Raw genomic sequence first — 20,189 nt, forward strand, 5'->3', positions numbered from 1 at the left:
CTCCTACTCCAACTAGGAAAAGAGGGAGTCCTACTCCCAGTGGGAGTAGGACTCCTCCCTGGCGCGCCCCCTCCTGGCCGGCCGCCCCCTCCCCCTTGATCCTTTATATACGGAGGCAGGGGGCACCTCTAGAGACAACAATTGATCTCTCGATCTCTTAGCCGTGTGCGGTGCCCCCCTCCACCATATTCCACCTCTGTAATATCGTAGCAGTGCTTAGGCGAAGCCCTGCATTGGTAGCATCATCAACACTGTCATCACGGTGCCGTGCTGAGGAACTCTCATGCAACGCTCTGCTGGATCGGAGTTCGTGGGATGTCATCGAGCTGAACGTGTGCTAAGCTCGGAGGTGTCGTACGTTCGGTACTTGATCGGTCGGATCGTGAAGACGTACGACTACATCAACCACGTTGTGCTAATGCTTCCGCTTTCGGTCTACGAGGGTACGTGGACAACACTATCCCCTCTCGTTGCTATGCATCACCATGATCTTGCGTGTGCGTAGGATTTTTTTTGAAATTACTACGTTCCCCAACACATGGGCGCACTCCGTCTTACTCCATTGATCCTACATGGTACATGGACACGGGAACCACGAACCACCTCACCAACGAGGTGGCTAAGATTTCCACTTAGGAGCCATACCGCGGTCATGATCAGGTGCACACCGCCAATGGAGCAGGTATGCGCATCTCCCATGTTGGTCAGGCTTCACTTTCTTTCACATAATTGCCGAAAGCTGCATCTTTCCAATGCTCTTCGTGTTCCCACTTCTACATGTAGTTTGTTGTTTGTTCCTCAACTTACTCGTGATAATAATGTCCTTGCTGAGTTTCACCCTTTTCGTTTCTTTATCAAGGATTGGGACACGAGGGCCGTTCTGCTTAGTGGTCGTATTCGCCATGGTTTATATGCACTTGACGCACCGCCCACATCTCCTATGCAGTCTTCTCCTCAGGCATTCAGCGGTGTTCGTGTGTCACCTACACATTGGCATGCGTGCCTTGGTCACCCTGCTGCTCCTATAGTTCATCATGTGCTACATCGTCATGAACTACCAGTTGTGTCCAATAAAACTGCTGAAACTATTTGTGATGCGTGTCAGCAGGGCAAGAGTCATCAACTTCCGTTTTCAGAATCTAGTCGTGTTGTGAAACATCCTCTTGAGCTTGTGTTTTCTGATGTATGGGGCCATGCCCAAACATCTGTTAGTGGCCACAATTATTATGTCAGTTTCATTGATGCTTATAGCCGGTTTACTTGGCTTTATCTTATTAAGCGAAAGTCTGATGTGTTCGATGTTTTTATTCAGTTTCAAGCACATGTTGAGCGTCTCCTTGAGCAGAAAATTATCCATGTTCAATCCGACTGGGGGGGTGAATACCACAACCTCAACACGTTCTTCAACAAACTTGGGATTTCGCACCGTGCGTCTTGTCCTCATACACATCAGCAGAATGGAACCGCTGAACGTAAGCATCGACATCTTGTAGAAACTGGTCTTACTTTGCTAGCTCATGCCTCCGTTCCGTTTAGGTTATGGAGTGATGCTTTCTCCACCGCCTGTTTTTTGATCAATAGGCTTCCCTCACGACTCGTGAATATGAAAACCCCGCTGAACTCTTGCTCCATGAAATTCCACATTACACATTCCTCAAAGTGTTTGGGTGTGCATGTTGGCCCCATTTGCGTCCATACAACAAACGTAAGCTAGAGTTTCGGTCTAAAAAGTGTGTTTTTCTTGGGTATAGTTCCCTTCACAAAGGGTACAAATGCCTGCACGTCCCCACCAATCGCGTCTTCATATCTCGTGATGTCGTATTTGATGAGAATGTGTTCCCCTTTCATGCACTTCCGACCAACTCTGACACTCCTATGCCACTTGTTCACTCAATCACACCCTTGCCTGATCAATTTGTGGATGTTGCAAATACTCCTGTGTTGCTTCCTAATCATGCTGCAGGTATTGGACGTGGTGCTCGTCTTGAGCTGCTTGATGAACAGGTGCCCGATGATGTTTTGGAACGGGACGTGGGTTGTATGCATGGGACATTGATAATCCCCAAGTGCAGGGAATCATCATAGCAATTCCCAAAGGTGGAAGTGATAAGTATGGAGTGTCGAACCCACAAGGAGCTAAAGGTAAGATCAATATTCTCTCAAGCCATATCTGCCACTGATACAACTCTACGTGCACCAAACGTTTGCTTACAACTAGAAACAAGAAATAAAACCGTGTTGTGAGTATAAAGAGGATAACTTTGTATGATATCGGGGAGATAAAATATAAAAGTAGGTGTTGTTATCATAAAGTTAGAATATATTACTAAATAATATAAATAGCAAGTGTGGAATAATGGTGGATCGATGTGCGGAATTGTCCTAAGCAATTGTTAACAAGATCGATAGTCGTCATTGCAATTTCATATGAGGGAGAGGTATAAACTAACATACTTTTCCTACTTGGATCATATGTTCTTATGATTGGAACTCTAGCAAGCATCCACAAATACTAAAGATTCATTAAGGTAAAACCCAACCATAGCATTAAAACATCAAGTCCCCTTTTATCCCATACGCAACAACCCTCTTACTCGGGTTTAAGCTTCTGTCACTCTAGCAACCCACTATAAGCGAATCATGAACGTATTGCAACACCCTACAGCAGGAATCCCTCACGCTTGCATGACACGAAGGGCGCCATAGGACAACACCAAAATAAAACATACAACTCATACAAATCTAGATCATCAATCAACTCAAAGACAAAAGATATCTACTCAAAACATCATAAGATGGCAACACATCATTGGATCATAATATGTAGCATAAAGCACCATGTTCAAGTAGGGATTACAGCGGGGTGCGGGAGAGTGGACCGCGTAAAAGAGATGAGGATGGTGATGATGATGGTGATGTTGATGAAGACGATCACCGCAGCGATCATTCCCCTGCCGATGGCACTCCGGTGCCACCAAGAGAGAGGAAGAGAGGTTCTCCCACTTGTGCTTCCTCCTCCATAGCTTCCCCCTCTGGTCCTTGGCCTTCATGGCGATGATGGCCCCTCCGAGATCCTCCTCCATGGCCTCCCATGATGATGGCCCCCTCCGGCAGGGTGCCAGAGAGGGCCTAGATTAATTTCTCGTGGCTACAGAGGCTTGCGGCGGCAGAACTTCCGGTCTAGGTTAATTCCCGAAAGTTTCAGTATTTGTAGGAATTTTTAGCGTTGGTTTCACGTCAGGGAGGTCTCCGGGCTGTCCACGAGATAGGGGGCCGCGCCCTAGGGGGGCGCGGCCCCCACTCTCGTGGGCAGCCCGGGACTCTTCTGGCCCAACTCCGATGCTCTGCAGTATTCTTTTGGTCCATAAAAAATCCTCAAAAATTGGCACGTCAATTGGACTCCGTTTGGCATCCCTTTTCTGTAAAATACAAAAACAAGAAGAAAACAGAAACTGGCACTGGGCTCTAGGTTAATAGGTTAGTCCTAGAAATCATATAAAATGACATATAAGTGCTTATAAAACATCATAGATGGATAATATAATAGCATGAATACTTTATAAATTATAGATACGTTAGAGACGTATCAGACATGCATAGCGGGTGGCGCCCGACAGCCCATGGAGGCTGCACCCGCAGTCAACCCGCGGGCGTCGCTCTCGCATGCGGCCACCCCGCGAGCGTCTCTCCCACCGGGCCTGGTGGTTGCCTCGCCTGGCCCATCGCCCGGCCCAGTGGCTGGGTCTCCTGCTCCAACTGCCGCCTCGCCCGGCCCAGTTGATGAAGCCATGTACCTAGGGTAGGGTCATGGACCTATCCAAGATACCCTCCCCAAGAACATCTCTAGAAGAAACTGCCTTTCAGTCGACCTGGAAGGATTCCACTCGACGGACTCGAAGACACTCGACCATGAAGCCTCACTCGACCACCAGGAGATCAAGAGTCACTCTGCACCCAAATGGTCTGTTATTAAGTAGTCTTTATGGTCATGATAGCACTTTATGTAGGGCGTTACCAGTAACGCCAGGCCTTAATGTACTTTAAACCCTGCATAACTGAGGGTCGGAGGGGTCTGGCAGACTCTATATAAGCCACCCCCCTCCTCAGTGTAAAGGGTTCGCACCCCTGTAACTCATACGCATATAATCCAGTCGACCGCCTCCGGGCTCCAAGACGTAGGGTTGTTACTTCCTCCGAGAAGGGCCTGAACTCGTAAATCCCTTGCGTATACAACTACTCCATAGCTAGGATCTTGCCTCTCCATTCCTACCCCCCTATTCTACTGTCAGGCTTAGAACCACGACAGTTGGCGCCCACCGTGGGGTTGGTGTCTTAGCGACTTATTGGAGAAGTTGCGATTGTTCCGATCACCTTCATCATGGTTTCTGGCGGAGTTTTGGTTGAGGGCCGCGAGATCCGTCTCGGCGCGCTCACGTTCATCGCCGACGACTCCGCTTGGCTTCAGGAGGCTCCACTCGACATCGACGCGCTCCCAGTCCGCGGGGCGACACACTTTCGCGCATGTGTCTGCGGTGTCCTACTGCGGCAATCGTCGGCCCCGTATCAGTCGACCCCTGCGTCGTCCTCCCTCCCTGTCTCCCGCCAGCGCAAGTGCTCCGGTCGATCGAGGCTTCAGCGGTGGGTGAGGCATGCAGCAGCCCGCCAGTCGGCCACCCCCCCAAGTCACAGCAATCGAGCCCGACGAATCTCTCTACGGCATATTCGATCTGTCGACTGGCTTCATAGAGACTGCATCCGAGTGCAACAGCAGTGATCCAGCGGCGGAGGTCCTGATGGTCAATGGACCCCATAGTCCTCCCGGCTTCCCCCGCACCAACGGAGGGGACGGCGGAGGCGAGCCAGCGCAGGTCCACGAGGAGTATCAACCCGAGCCACTCACTTTGCTGCAAAGGGAAGATCTTCGCCGCCGGAACATGGATGCTCTGCATACTCCTATCGTAGGAGAAACCCCCGAGGCTCGTGCCTTGGAGGACGCGCGTTTGGCCAACTTGGCTGAGCGCACTCGACTGGAGAACCTCCAGCGAGCACTCGACGAGCGCGCGCGGCAACGAGTTCCAGACTCCAGTTGACGTCAACTCTTTCCACCACCGACTCAGGTATATCGAACTTCGATTCAGAATTTAGCGGCTGCAGCCCGAATAACATAGTCGATTCAGCCCTCCCAGTCAGAGGCCGGCAGAGGCTTGATGCAGATCAGAGATTTGCTCTGGGCAGTAGGAGATCAGAATTCAGCTGTATCGCAGTCGCGAAACCGGATTCACAGCAGATCTGTCGCTACGAATACAGTCCAGTCGGCCCATAGGCCAAGGTCGCCCCCGCGGTGTGAGGGACGTGGAGGTCGGCGTGATCAGTATGATGACCGATTCGATCGTGATGATCGGCGTCGAGTGCCCACTCCTCCCCCAAGGGGTGGGTCGTACGCCCCTCGACAGCAAGATGACAGACGCCAACACAATGTTGGGCGAAGGGTTCCAGTCGACCCCAGAGAACCAGGCTTTGATGCGAGATCCATTATCGTTCAGGGTTTGGTCGACCGGAACAGAGCTCACCGAGAAGGCCATGACAGAGATGTGTCCACCAGCAGCAGAGTTCATGGCTCAGGACCAGAGTCTTTTAGCAGAGCCATCAGGGCCGCAGTGATTCCTCCCAACTTCAGGTTGGCGACTGGAGTTAGTAAGTTCACTGGTGAGTCCAAGCTCGATACTTGGCTTGAGGACTACCAAGTGGCTGTTTAGATTGGTGGCGGTAATGATGAGGTGGACATGAAACACCTACCTCTTATGTTGGAGGGCTCGGCCAGAGCATGGCTGAATCAGTTGGCACCTAGCAGCATTTACACTTGGGAAGATCTTGCCCGAGTGTTTGTCAGGACATTTGAAGGAACTTGCAAGCGACCAGCAGGGTTGACAGAGCTGCAGGTTTGTGTGCAAAAGTCAAATGAGACTCTGAGGGATTACATCCAGAGGTGGATCACATTGCATCACACGGTGGAGAATGTATCTGATCACCAAGCAGTCTGTGCCTTCAAGGAAGGCGTTAAGAACAGAGAGTTAAGTTTGAAGTTCGGTCGGACCGGAGACATGACTCTGAGTCGAATGATGGATATTGCCACCAAATATGCCAATGGTGAAGAAGAGGATCGGCTCCGGAGTGGCAAGTACAAGCTGACTACTCATGAAACCGGAGGAGGGAACTCCAGTCGGAAGCAGAAGCGAAAAGCCGAGCCAGCTGCTCCTGGAGAAGCCTTGGCCGTGACTCAGGGCAAGTTTAAAGGGAAGCCCAAAGGATCGTGGAACCCCAAGAAGGTGAAGGACAAGGAAGGAAACAACATGATGGATTTGCCATGCCACATCCACACGAAAAAAGACGAGGAGGGTAACTTCATTTACCCGAAACATACCACTCGCCAGTGCCGACTCTTAATCCAGCAGTTTCAGGGGAAACAGCCCAAGGATAAGGAAAAGGAGTCGGACAAGGTTGAGGACAAAGAGGACAGTGATGGAGGATACCCCCATGTCAATTCCACCCTGATGATTTTTGCTGATGTTGAGAGCAAAAGTCGATTGAAAGTTATCAACCGTGAGGTGAATATGGTTGCTCCGGCGACACCCGGTTATCTTAAATGGTCTCAGACCGCCATCACGTTCGACCAGTCTGATCATCCAACACACATAGCCACCCCTGGGAGGCAAGCTTTGGTGGTCGACCCAGTCGTAGAAGGCACTTGACTGACTAAGGTTATGATGGATGGTGGCAGCAGCCTAAATAAATTATATGCGGAGACGCTGAAAGGAATGGGCATTCCGATGTCCAGAATCAGTTCCCGCAACATGAGTTTCCATGGAGTCATTCTTGGGAAGAAGGCTGAGTCACTCGGCCAAATTGCTCTTGATGTGGTTTTCGGCGATTCGAAGCATTTTCGTAAAGAAAAGTTAACATTTGAAGTTGTGGATTTCCAGAGTGCTTATCACGCTATTTTAGGCAGGCCAGCTTATGCATGATTCATGGCTCGACCATGTTATGTGTACCTCAAATTGAAGATGCCTGGTCCCAAGGGTGTGATCACCATCACTGGCAATCGGAAAAAGGCAGAAGAGTGCTTTCAGAAGGGCTCAAAGATTGCTGATGCTCGGATAATAGTGGTGGAGCTGCAAGAATACCAGAAAAATGCAGATCCGAGTGATTTATTGCGGGCCAAGAAGCCTGCCACAGAGTCAGCGTTCCAGTCGTCTGGTGAGACGAAGCCCGTTCACATTCACCCGACCGACCCCAGTGCTGCTCCGACTCATATCTCCACAACACTCAACTCTAAATAGGAAGAAGCGCTCATCCAGTTCCTCCGTGAGAACTGGGACATCTTCGCATGGAAGCCTGCTGACATGCCGGGTGTTCCCAGGGGACTGGTTGAGCATCGTCTATGAGTCGACTCAAAGGTGAAACCTGTCAAAGAACATCTTCGACGGTCCCCGTCCAGAAGAGAAAGGCCATTGGCGAGGAGGTGGCTCGGCTCCTGGCAGCAGAGTTTATCCGAGAAATTTACCACTCTGAGTGGCTCGCCAATGTCGTCATGGTACCCAAGAAGGACAAGTCACTTCGCATGTGCATTGATTTCAAACATATCAATCGGGCCTGCCCAAAAGATCATTTTCCTTTTCCCCGCATCGACCAAATAGTCGACTCGACGGCGGGATGTGAGCGCCTGTCTTTTTTAGACGCTTATTCCGGTTACCATCAGATCCGTCTGTATGGACCCAACGAGATCAAAACAGCTTTCATCACTCCATTCGGGTGCTTCTGCTATGTCACCATGCCATTCGGCCTCAAGAATGTCAGAGCCACGTTCATGAGGATGATTCAGAAGTGTTTACTCACTCAAATCAGTCGGAACGTGGAGCATACATGGATGATATTGTGGTCAAATCACGGAAGGGTTCCGACCTGTTGACTGACCTCGCTAAAACATTTGCCAATCTCAGGAGGTATGATATCAAGCTTAATCCATCAAAGTGCACATTCGGAGTTCCTGGCGGAAAGTTACTCGGTTTTCTCGTTTCCGAACGAGGAATCAACGCCAACCCAGAAAAAGTTGGCACTATACTCCGAATGAAACGCCCCGTGCGTGTGCACGATGTCCAGAAGCTTACTGGATGCTTGGCCGCATTAAGTCGATTCATCTCTCGCCTCAGTGAAAAGGCATTGCCTCTTTACCAACTGATGAAGAAGTCAGACAAGTTCGAGTGGACTCCAGAAGCTGATGCAGCGTTTGCAGAGCTAAAAGCTCTGCTCTCCACCCAGCCGGTGCTTGCTGCTCCATTCAACAAAGAGCCTTTGTTGCTTTACATTGCAGCCACAGGACAAGTCGTCAGTACAGTACTTACAGTCGAGCGGGAAGAAGAAGGGAAAGCCTTCAAAGTTCAGCGCCCGGTATATTATCTTTTCGAAGTGTTGACCCCATCGAAGCAAAGATACTAATTATCAGAAGCTTGTATATGGGATTTACATGACCACGAAGAAGGTTGCTCATTATTTCTCTAATCATTCCATTACAGTCGTCAGCGACACCCCATTGTTAGAGATTCTGCACAACAGAGATGCAACTGGTCGAGTGGCAAAATGGGCGATTGAACTCCTTCCCCTTGATATCAAGTTTGAGGCAAAGAAAGCCATTAAGTCCCAAGCAGTAGCAGATTTCATCGCCGAGTGGATTGAACAGCAACTACCGACTCAAGTTCACTCGGAGCACTGGACCATGTTCTTTGACGGTTCTAAGATGTTGAATGGTTCCGGTGCTGGGGTAGTATTGGTCTCCCCCCGAGGAGATAAGCTCAGATATGTGCTCCAGATCCACTTTGATTCCTCCAACAATGAAGCAGAATACGAAGCACTTTTGTATGGGTTGCGCATGGCCATTTCACTTGGCGTCCGTCGCCTTATGGTTTATGGCGACTCAGATTTGGTGGTCAATCAGGTGATGAATGAGTGGGACGTCAGAAGCCCAACCATGACTGGTTACTGCAATGCAATAAGAAAGTTTGAGAAGAAAATTGAAGGGTTAGAGCTCCATCATATACCCCGACTGAAGAATCAAGCGGCTGATGATTTGGCAAAGATAGGTTCCAAGAGAGAAGCCATTCCCAGTAATGTGTTTTTGGAACATATCCATACTCCATCAGTTCAGGAAGATCCTTTTACCGAAGAAGCTCCGCAGCCAAAAAGCATCACAGATCTGACTAAAGTTGAAGTTCCAGTGGTGGTCGACCTGATCATGGAAGCGTTGGTCATCACTCCCGACTGGACAGAGCCGTACATCGCGTATATCGTAAGGAAAGAGCTCCTAGAGAATGAAGAAGAGGCTCGACAGATCGTCCGCCGATCCAAAGCCTTTACCGTGATAAAGGGACAGTTGTACAGAGAAAGCGCGACTGGAGTCGGTCAGAAATGTATAATGCCAGAAGAAGGTCGGATAATCCTTGACGATATCCACTCGGGAACCTGTGGTCATCATGCGTCCTCTAGGACCATTGTGGTTAAAGCATACCGAGCGGGATTTTACTGGCCAAGGGCAAATGAAATGGCAAAGGAGATAGTCGACAAGTGTGAAGGATGTCAATTTTACTCCAATATGTCACACAAGCCCGCCTCAGCCTTGAAGACCATTCCACTCGTCTGGCCTTTCGCTGTATGGGGATTGGATATGGTTGGACCACTGAGAACAGGCAGAAGCGGCTTCACCCATGTGCTGGTGGCAGTCGACAAGTTCACTAAGTGGATTGAAGCTAAACCCATCAAGAATCTTGATGCCGGCACTGCTGTCAGCTTCATCAGGGAGTTGATATTCAGATATGGAGTTCCACATAGCATCATCACTGATAATTGGTCAAACTTCGATTCTGAGGAATTCAGAGCCTTTTACACATCTCAGGGCACACGAGTCGACTATACTTCAGTCGCTCACCCCCAGTCGAATGGACAGGCAGAACGAGCAAATGGTTTAATTCTCATGGGGCTGAAACCCCGACTGATGCGCGATCTCAAGCACGCGGCTGGTGCATGGGTCGACGAACTTCCGTCAGTACTTTGGGGATTAAGGACCACACCTAATCGGTGGACTGGGAGAACTCCGTTCTTCTTGGTCTACGGAGCTGAAGCAGTCTTGCCGAGTGACCTGCTTCACAACGCACCCCGAGTCGAACTCTACACTGAAGATGAAGCAGAGCAAGCCCGACAGGACGCAGTCGATCTTCTAGAAGAAGAAAGAGAGATGGCCATGATCCGATCGACCATTTATCAGCAGGACTTACGTCGCTTCCATGCCAAAAACGTGAAGAGTCGAGCCTTCCAAGAGGGAGATTTGGTTCTCCGAGTGGATCAGCAGAAGCCACACAAGCTTGCTCCTACTTGGGAAGGTCCCTTCATCGTCACCAAAGTTCTCCACAATGGGGCGTACCGTCTTTACAATGTCGGTCACCAGATTGACGAGCCCCGAGCTTGGAACGCGGAGCTGCTCCGCCCCTTTTATACTTAAGTATTCACTCGGATGAGATGTAATAAAAGTACTTCTGTAGTTTATTTATCAAAGACAATTTTCCCAGTGATTGTTGTTACTTTTGTTTACATGAGCAGTCCCCCAGTGGGTGGCTTAGCTGTGAATCCGTTTCGCCTAAGTTTGTAAAAATATCCTTGCCGAGTGGTGAGCCAGTCTCCCACTCGGGGGCTTAGCTGCGAATCCGTTTCGCCTAAGTACTTTCAAATCCTACCGAGTGGTGAGCCAGCCTCCCACTCGGGGGCTTAGCTGCAGCCTAGTGCTCGCCTAAGTTTTTTAAAAATCCTACCGAGTGGAGAGCAAACCTCCCATTCGGAGGCTTAGCTGCAGTCCAAGTACTCACCTAAGTTTAACAAAATCCTGCCGAGTGGCGAGCCAGCCTCCCACTCGGGGGCTTAGCTGCAGTCCAAGTACTCGCCTAAGTTTAACAAAATCCTGCCGAGTGGTGAGCCAGCCTCCCACTCGGAGTCTTAGCTGCAGCCCAGTGCTCGCCTAAGTACAAATACAATGTGTGCTCCGCAAGGAGGACGAGGTGCAGGTCGACTGCTACCTTCTCCTTCCGAGCTACGCCACAAATACAATGTGCGCTCCGCAAGGAGGACGAGGTGCAGGTCGACTGCTACCTTCTCCTTCTGAGCTACGCCACAAATACAATGTGCGCTCCGCAAGGAGGACGAGGTGCAGGTCGACTGCCGCCTTCTCCTTCGGAAGTACGTCACAAAAATCCTACCGAGTGGATAGCAAACCTCCCACTCGGGGACTTAGTTGCAGCCCATTGCTTGCCTAAGTTTTTGAAAATCCTACCGAGTGGAGAGCAAACCTCCCACTCGGGGGCTTAGCTGCAGCCTAGTGCTCGCCTAAGTTTTGGAAAATCCTACCGAGTGGAGAGCAAACCTCCCACTCGGGGGCTTAGCTGCAGCCCAGTGCTCGCCTAAGTTTTTGAAAATCCTACCGAGTGGAGAGCAAACCTCCCACTCAGGGGCTTAGCTGCAGCCCAGTGCTCGCCTAAGTTTTTGAAAATCCTACCGAGTGGAGAGCAAACCTCCCACTCGGGGGCTTAGCTGCAGCCCAGTGCTAGCCTACGTATAAGATTCATTCTGCTCCGCAAGGATGTCGAGGTGCAAGTCGAGTGCTACCTTCCCCTTCAGAGCTCCGCCACAAACACAATGTGCACTCCAACCCGATCCACAAGAACGCAAGTCGACTGCAATCTGTGCTTCATTCCTACCTGCAAGAGTGCATCACAAGCACTAGCATATATTTCGAGCAAAGAACAATGTTTGTTCGAAGACAAATGCAAACATATTCAACGGAAAACCCAAGTTCAGATAGCATCCTACAGATCCAGAAGTGCTCAGGCACCAAGCCTGTTAAAGTTTACCGGTTACAAAAACCACTCGGCATTCCGAGGCAAATTTAAGGCATCAAGCATAGAAGTTTTTTACTCCTCCTGTGGAGGACTGGAAGGCGCGACAAACTCGTCTAGGTCGATTCCATCTGCAATCCGAGTGGCAGCAGCAATGAAGGTCTCCATGAAAGATCGTAAGTCATGCTTCTTGGTATTGGCCACCTTGAGAGACGTCAGCTTGTCCTCTCGCGCGTCCTTGCAGTGAACACGGACCAGAGACAGAGCAACATCAGCACCACACCTGGCAGAAGACTTCTTCCATTCTTGCACTCGACTTGGAACGTCAATCAGTCGAGTCATCAGAGTCTCGAGGTCATTCTGAAGCGTTTCCCCCGGCCAGAGTGTTGTGTCGATGCGCGACGTTGCAACCTTCAGTCTAGCAAGATAGTCGACCACATCAGCAACACGAGACTCCAATCGAAGCACATTCATGGCGGCTTCATCCTTCACAGGAGAGTTGATGGGATCCAGGCTTGTCTCCACTCGACCAGTCTCTTCCTCAAAGTTTTGGCAGAACTCTATAGACACAACCCAAAGATAAGCCAGCAGTTTTGTGGTAAGTCCATAATTACAAGCCAGTCGGATACAAGGGATTACCTTCAAGCATGAGGAACAACTTCTTGGCGAGCCCTCCCAGATAAACCTCTAGATCATTCTTCTTTCCCGCCAGTTCGCTAGCTTTGTCGCTTAGGGTTATCTTGTCATTCTTCAGTCGACTGACCTCCTTGTTGGCCGCGTCGAGAGCAGCTTTCAGATTGGTATTCTCCTCTTCAAGTTTGCTGATTGAAGCCAGCTTTTCTTTTGCGAGTTTCGTCTTGTCCGAAGCCGCTTTCTGCACTTCGGCGAGGTCAAGGTCCTTCTTCCTCAGAGCATCCTTCAGTTTTTCTGCAAAATCACAGTGAGATCAGACTCAGGAATGGACAAGAAATAAGGGCAATCGTCAAGGTTCTCACCAAACATACCTTTTGCCTCCTCCTTCGCCTTAGTGAAGTTCTCCTGGACAAGCTTCAGATCAAGTTCGAGCTGGATATACTTGTTCTCCAACTCAGTATAACGAGCCACAAGCTCGCAAGATTTCTGCGAAAGAACAATCGACAGACATCAAAGATAGGTCACTTCCGACTGACTAAGAGAAAAATTGTAGTATTTCTAAGACTATAGCCAAATCAAAATATTCAACTATAGTCTCGGGGACTACACCCAGTGGGTGCACTCAGCGTGCCCCCACTGGTTCTATCGGCTCGGGTCGATCAGTCGAACAAAAGAGACAAAAAGGCTAACTTCCAGCAGTTAACCATAGTTTCAAAAAAAATGTTCTTCAGACCATAGTCGATTGCTAGCAGTCGACCACGGTCTCGGGGACTACACCTAGTGGGTGCACTTAGCGTGCCCCCACTGGTTCCATGATTCCATTCGACCAGATCGAGTGGAGAAAGTAAAGAGAAAAAGTTCAAGGTATAAAGACTATTGTCGAGTGCCAGCAGTCCACCATAGTCTCGGGGACTACACCCAGTGGGTGCACTCAGCGTGCCCCCACCAATCCAGATATTCAATTGACACACCCAGTGGGTGTACAGATACTAAGATCTTCAGAAAAAAAAGTTTTCAGGTACCATATCCTAACAGAACAGGCGGTGATCAACTAACCTGGACATTGCTCTGAAGGGCTGAACTTGCATCATAAGCCGCTTGGCTGGCGTCTCGAATCGCCTTCACCTGCTCCATCATGACCCCCGCCTGGCGTATAGCTTCTTTAGTAGCGCCTGCTTGGTCCTCTGGGACGTGGTGGGTGGAGAAAAGGGAAGGCGGATCAGCACTCGACGACGAAGGGCGAGCACTCGTCAACGGCACAACAAAGGATACGATAGCCCGAGTGACGTTGCCCCCTTCCGGAACCAGTGTCTCAGGTGCTGATACAACCTGAGCAGTCTTGCCAGCTGACGTCTTCCTGTTCCTCCTCTGCCTTAGTGGCTCTTCATCGTCATCATCAGGGAGATCAATGATGATATTAGGTGGAGCTACAGAAAAGATTCAAAGTTAAAAATGAAGATCCTGTCGACCGAAAGCGAAACTACAGAGATCATACCAGGGTTGGAAGTGACAGCATCCTCCATTTCTTGATCGTCATGTCTGATTGAGGTCTCAGAAGTAGCAGCACTGCAATTTCAGAAATCAGTCGGTCAGCGAACGAGTCGACCAAGAGTGTATCCATGTTAAACAAGAAAACACAAGTTGGGCCATTACCCGGAAATAGTGGGAATCACCATCCTCATCTTCGGCAGGGCCTTCGTCAGTTTTGATGACGCCGCTCGGGGTTGCTTCGGCGCTTTCTCAGTCGGCGCCGGAGAGGTCGTCCGAGGACGTTTGGTCGACTGACTAACAGGCACGGCCGCCTTGCCGCGCTCGGCTGCAGGGTCATGGACGAGCTTGGATCGCCTTTCCGTACGGGGAGGTTCGACTTCCTCCTCCTCTTCCTCATCAGAGCCAGCATCTTCTTCACCCCCTCGCCATCCGATTCCCACTCCTCCTGACTTTCACCCCCGCTCCCTTCCTCTTCTTGGTCTGTTCTTGCGCCCCGTTGGGCATCGAATACATCTCGGTAGTGATCTGGAAGACAACGAACAAGATAAAAGTCAGTCGACCGAATTGTAGCAAAACAGAATGAAGTAAACAGGATCACAGTCGGAGATACGTGGTCAGACCTTGTCTGGTTCATAAGACTGGTCGAGTGGCGGGATCCTCCTGGCTCCATGGGGGTTATCTTTGTTCCCTGTGATGGCAGTCATCCACCTCTCCAGTGTGGCATCGTCGACCTCCTCCGAGTGGACCCTAGTGGTGTCTTCGGTACCAGAGTACATCCACATCGGGTGGCCTTGATATTGAAGTGGCTGAATGTGCCGTCGAAGGAAAACCTCCAGAAGATCCATGCCAGTCACCCCGTCGCGGATGAGCTGGACTACACACTCTACCAACACCTTAACCTGAGCCTTCTCCTCTGGGACCACCTTCAGAGAGGACGGTTTGTTCACTTGGTCCATGGAGAATGGAGGGAGTCCAGCCGGCTGCCCTGGCGTCGGCTGGTCTTGGCAGTAGAACCAGGTCGACTACCACCCTCGGACTGACTCGGGAAGGATCATGGCTGGAAAGGCACTTTTACTCCTCATCTGAACCCCAAGACCCCCACACATCTGGATTACTTGGGTTTTCTCGTCATTCGGACTAGCCTTTTTCACCGTCTGAGAGCGATAGGTGAAAATGTGTTTGAAAAGGCCCCAATGCGGCTGACAACCCAAGAAGTTCTCACACAAGGACACGAAAGCAGCGAGATAGGCGATAGAGTTGGGTGTGAAGTGGTGGAGTTGTGCACCAAAGAAGTTCAGAAATCTCCGAAAGAAAGGATTCGGCGGTAGAGAAAACCCGCGGTCAACATGGGTGGCTAAGAGGACGCACTCACCCTCCTGAGGCTGCGGCTGCCACTCCTTCCCCGGAAGCCTCGCTCATCCATGAGGGATCAGTCCTTCGTTGGCCAGGTTGTCGACGTCCTTCTGGCTGATGGTCGAGCGGATCCAGTCTCCCTGGATCCAGCCTTGCGGCAGACCGACCCGCGACGAAGATCCACTCCGACTGGTCGCCCTCCTCTTCGCCTTCGCCATCGCCTTATTCGCTCGCTCCAAAGCCGCTGTCTTCTCCTTCACCATCGTCGCCGGCGAAGCAGACACAGAGCAACAACGCTGGGACGATGACGAACACAGCAGGTGAATCTGAGGAAGAGGGAGGGGGAAATGGGGGCGCACTGTTCAACAAACCCCCGTCCGGTGCCTTATATGAAGTCTCTTCCGAGTGGCTGACTGGTAGGCCCGGACGATCCTGTCAAATCCCGCAACAGTCGCGCGCGCGATACGTGGCGAAAAAGATGGCCCGAAGATTGAGGCGTCCCTGCCTTATCCTATCCGAGTACCGCGGCCTCCTCCGCTTCGCGCGCTTTCCAAAATTCGGATCCCGCTAAATCCGCGAACAGCAGAGCAACTTGTCAGACCGCAGATTTCCTTCGATCCGTCGCTCGGAAATCTCCAAGCTCATAAAGATCACTCGACAGATACAAAGAATGGATCAAGGCGACTGAAAAAGAAGTTGATGCCATCACTAAAAGTCATTGATCCAGAACGAGACACACTCATAGCACGAAAAACAGTTCGGAAGAATTCTCAACTCCTTCCTCACTCAAACCTCGATCCATTCGGGGGCTAATGATGAAGCCATGTACCTAGGGTAGGGTCATGGACCTGTCCAAGATACCCGCCCCAAGGACATCTCTAGAAGAAACTGCCTTTCAGTCGACCTGGAAGGATTCCACTCGACGGACTCGAAGACACTCGACCATGAAGCCTCACTCGATCACTAGGAGATCAAGAGTCACTCTGCACCCAAACGGTTTGTAATTAAGTAGTATTTATGGTCATGATAGCACTTTATGTAGGGCGTTACCAGTAATGCCAGGCCTTAATGTACTTTAAACCCCGCATAACTGAGGGCCAGAGGGGTCTGGCAGACTCTATATAAGCCACCCCCCTCCTCAGTGTAAAGGGTTCGCACCCCTATAACTCATACGCATATAATCCAGTCGACCACCTCCGGGCTCCGAGACGTAGGGCTGTTACTTCCTCCGAGAAGGGCCTCAACTCGTAAATCCCTTGCGTATACAACTACTCCATAGCTAGGATCTTGCATCTCCATTCCTACCCCCCTATTCTACTGTCAGGCTTAGAACCACGACACCAGCTACTGGGTCCCCTGTGCCGGCTGACCCGGCTCTGGATGGGCCGGCCGGACATGGCCCGACACCACCTGCATCCCCGTTGCTAGGTGACTCTGGCACCGGCTCGCAGGGTGCTTCGGCCTCGCCTCTGCTGATGCCGTCCTCTGCACCGACTCCGGCATTGTCAGCACAACCCACTGCTGTTTCTCTTCGTCCTTGAACACGCAGCCAAACGGGTGTTTTTCAGCCAAAGAAACGCACTGACGGGACCGTCGCGTGGCTCGCTGCTTGCATGGCTCATATTGCTGCGGATCCTACTGCTGAGCGTCGCCATTTTCAGGCTGCGTTGGGTATTCCTCACTGGCGTGCCGTGATGGAACATGAGTTTCAGGCCCTGCTGAAGAATGACACTTGGTATCTTGTTCCTCCAGTGACTGGTGTTAACATTATTGATTCTTAGTGGGTTTTCAAAGTCAAGAGACATGCTGATGGGTCTATTGAGCGCTACAAGGCCAGGCTAGTTGCCAAAGGTTTCAAACATAGGTATGGTCTTGATTATGAAGACACATTCAGTCCAGTTATCAAGCCCACTACTATTCGTTTACTGATGTCTCTTGCTGTTACTCATGGATGGTTCCTTCGTCAGCTTGATGTGCAGAATGCTTTCTTGCATGGAGTCTTGGAGGAAGAGGTTTATATGTGTCAGCCGTCGGGTTTTGTGGATCCTGCACGTCCTCATCATCTCTGTCGTCTTGTTAAGGCGCTATATGGACTTAAACAGGCTCCCCGTGCGTGGCATGCTCGTATTGGCTCTGTTCTTCGGGCGCTGGGGTTTCTTCCCTCCACAGCTGACACGTCCTTGTTTCTTCTTCAGCGTCCTGAGGTTACGATGCATCTACTTGTTTACGTTGATGATATCATCCTCATCAGTTCCTCCGATGTTGCTGCTGATCGTCTTGTGGCTGCCTTGAGTGGTGATTTTGCTGTCAAGGACTTAGGTGCTCTGCACTTTTTCCTTGGTCTGGAGGTTTCGCGGTCTTCTGCTGGGTTGACTCTTACTCGGAAGAAGTATTCTCTGGACTTGTTGCGTCGTGCTGGCATGTTGAAGTGTAAACATGCGATCACTCTGATGTCTGCTACTGATCGACTGTCTGCTCTTGATGGAGATCTTCTTCCACCTGATGATGCTACTGAGTGTCGCAGTCTCGTTGGTGGTCTGCAGTATCTTAATATCACCAGACCCGATGTTTCCTGTGCAGACAACCGTGTCTGTCAGTACCTCCATGCACCTAGGACGTCTCATTGGTCAGCTGTGAAGCGTATCCTCCGTTATATCTGCCTCACTGCTTCCTATGGTTTACTTCTCCAGCCTGCACTGTCTTGTGAGATCTCAGCATTTTCAGATGCAGATTGGGCTGGCAAACCTGATGACAGGCGATCCATGGGGGGATATGCAGTGTTTCTTGGTCCTAACTTGATCGTCTGGAATGCTCGCAAGCAAGCTACGGTGTCTCGCAGCAGTACTGAAGCTGAGTACAAAGCAGTTGCTGATGCGACTGCTGAGATCATATGGGCTCAGTCCTTGTTGAAAGAATTGAGAGTCTCTCCTGCTCATCCTCCAGTGCTTTTGTGTGACAATATTGGTGCTACTTATCTTTCGTCAAATCCGGTGTTTCATGCTCGGACGAAACACATTGAGGTAGACTATCACTTTGTTCGGGAACGCGTTGCACAGAAGCTCCTCAGTATCAAGTTCATCTCGTCAAAGGATCAACTTGCGGACATCTTCACGAAGCCTCTTCCACAACCACAATTTGTAGGCTGTAGGCGCAATCTTAACTTGCTTTGTACCTCAGGCCATAGTTAAGATTGAGGGAGGGTGTTAGACTGTATATATACGAGGACTCTTGTATACACATGTATTTGTATTGTATCCTTTGGTACTCCTATATAATGAGATAGCCACACCCCGTTTAAGGTGTCAAGCAGTTTCCCAAACTATATCTTTTACAAACTGAGCATTGATCATTGATTGCAAAAGAGTGTAGCTCAGGATATTGCTCAACTAAGGCCACTAAGCTAAGGGTTTTTGTATAAAGACTGATTTCATCATCGAAGTATAGAATCCGGTGTCAACTTTGCAGAAAGACTGAATCCATGGACAGATATGGTGTTCGTTTTGGGGGTCACGTTGGAGATGCCCTAACGTTGTGTGGAAGCTCAGTGTTCCTCCACAATCAAATCTGGGTACCACAAGTTCATGGTTATGGTTTCGTTCGACAAGAGAAGCGAAGTTTTCTGAACATAAATTGTGAAATCAACCACGTCGGTCCATCAGATTGGGTACATTTAGCACACTGCTATTACAAACTAAGGATCCAGGCGGGCATCCTGTGAACCCACATGCATGTAAGTATATCAAAAGTCAATCCTAGGTCGACTTTTACTATGCTTGCATACAGGTTCACGCGGACTCGTGCCGTGCTTGCACGGTTGTACCCCTGATTAAATCAGATTGATAGAGATAGACAACTGCAACAACAAAACAGTAGTAGTATTCCCGGCCAAAAAAAAAACAGTAGTATAGTATAACAACAACAACATGTATAAGAAAAACTCAACACGCCGTCCCCTTTGGACTGTCATAGTTCTTCCAGAAAACCAAGAACACCAGTGATCCGCCAACCAGGGTCGCGGTTAGCCGTCTGATTGGCAGTAGCGGCCGTACGTACAGTAGGCATAAAGGAGACAAGATGAAAAACAGGTCTTTCAAGGGTAGTAGAGCGCACAAGAAGACGCGACAGTGCACAGGAGGAGCCCTGGGCGCACAGCGTACGTACATGATTCATGGGAGAATTAGCTAAGGTGACGATTTATGAAGGCGCTTCAATCGGGGGAGTTAATAGTGGTATTGCTTCTAGTAGTGGCCGTTGGCGGCGCCCGAGTTGGTGGCGCTGCCGCTCTTGCCGTCGACGACGACCTCGGTCATGGGCACCTGGTCGGCCTTGCGCTTGCGGGCCTCCAGGATCTGCTGCGTCGACTTGTAGTAGATGGCGTACAGGATTATCTGCCCCACAGCGAACATCACGCCCAGCCCGTTGGGGATCTGCATCCAACAGCAAAGAATACCAATTTAACCCACAGCGACAGTAACGTGAACATAAGTTTGTAACCAGAAAAACAAATCAGAATCCAAGAAATGTGTTAGCCTGAGCTAAGGGTCAGCACAGTAGTAGGTGATGCGTTGCATGCCGTGGCCGCGGACAAAGGGCAACTAGAATAGCACATGATGTAACCTTGTGTTGTGGTGTACCACCGACTACCGTGCATCAGCGGTCAGGAGCGGACGGATAGATCCCAAAGGCACTCGCATTGATTGGGAGGTGAACGCAGCGCGATGCCAATGCGGACGTGGGCGGTGGCAGCATCTACCTCGCCGTCTTCCTCTCGTGCCATACACA

At 50.3% G+C, this 20,189-nt stretch overlaps 1 protein-coding gene across 1 annotated transcript in view; it reads right to left on the reverse strand.

Moving 5' to 3' along the window:
- Positions 1–19,261: 19,261 nt before the first annotated feature.
- The window catches only part of LOC123137437 (bidirectional sugar transporter SWEET4), a 4,476-nt gene continuing 3,548 nt past the window's right edge, over positions 19,262–20,189 (reverse strand). The window contains exon 5 of the mRNA XM_044557194.1: positions 19,262–19,834. Coding sequence (XP_044413129.1) covers positions 19,646–19,834 — 189 coding nt within the window. The 3' untranslated portion in view covers positions 19,262–19,645. The remainder of the gene's footprint in view (positions 19,835–20,189) is intronic.

This window comes from Triticum aestivum, chromosome 6B, assembly GCF_018294505.1.
Source record: "Triticum aestivum cultivar Chinese Spring chromosome 6B, IWGSC CS RefSeq v2.1, whole genome shotgun sequence".
NCBI classification, from domain to species: Eukaryota; Viridiplantae; Streptophyta; class Magnoliopsida; order Poales; family Poaceae; genus Triticum; species Triticum aestivum.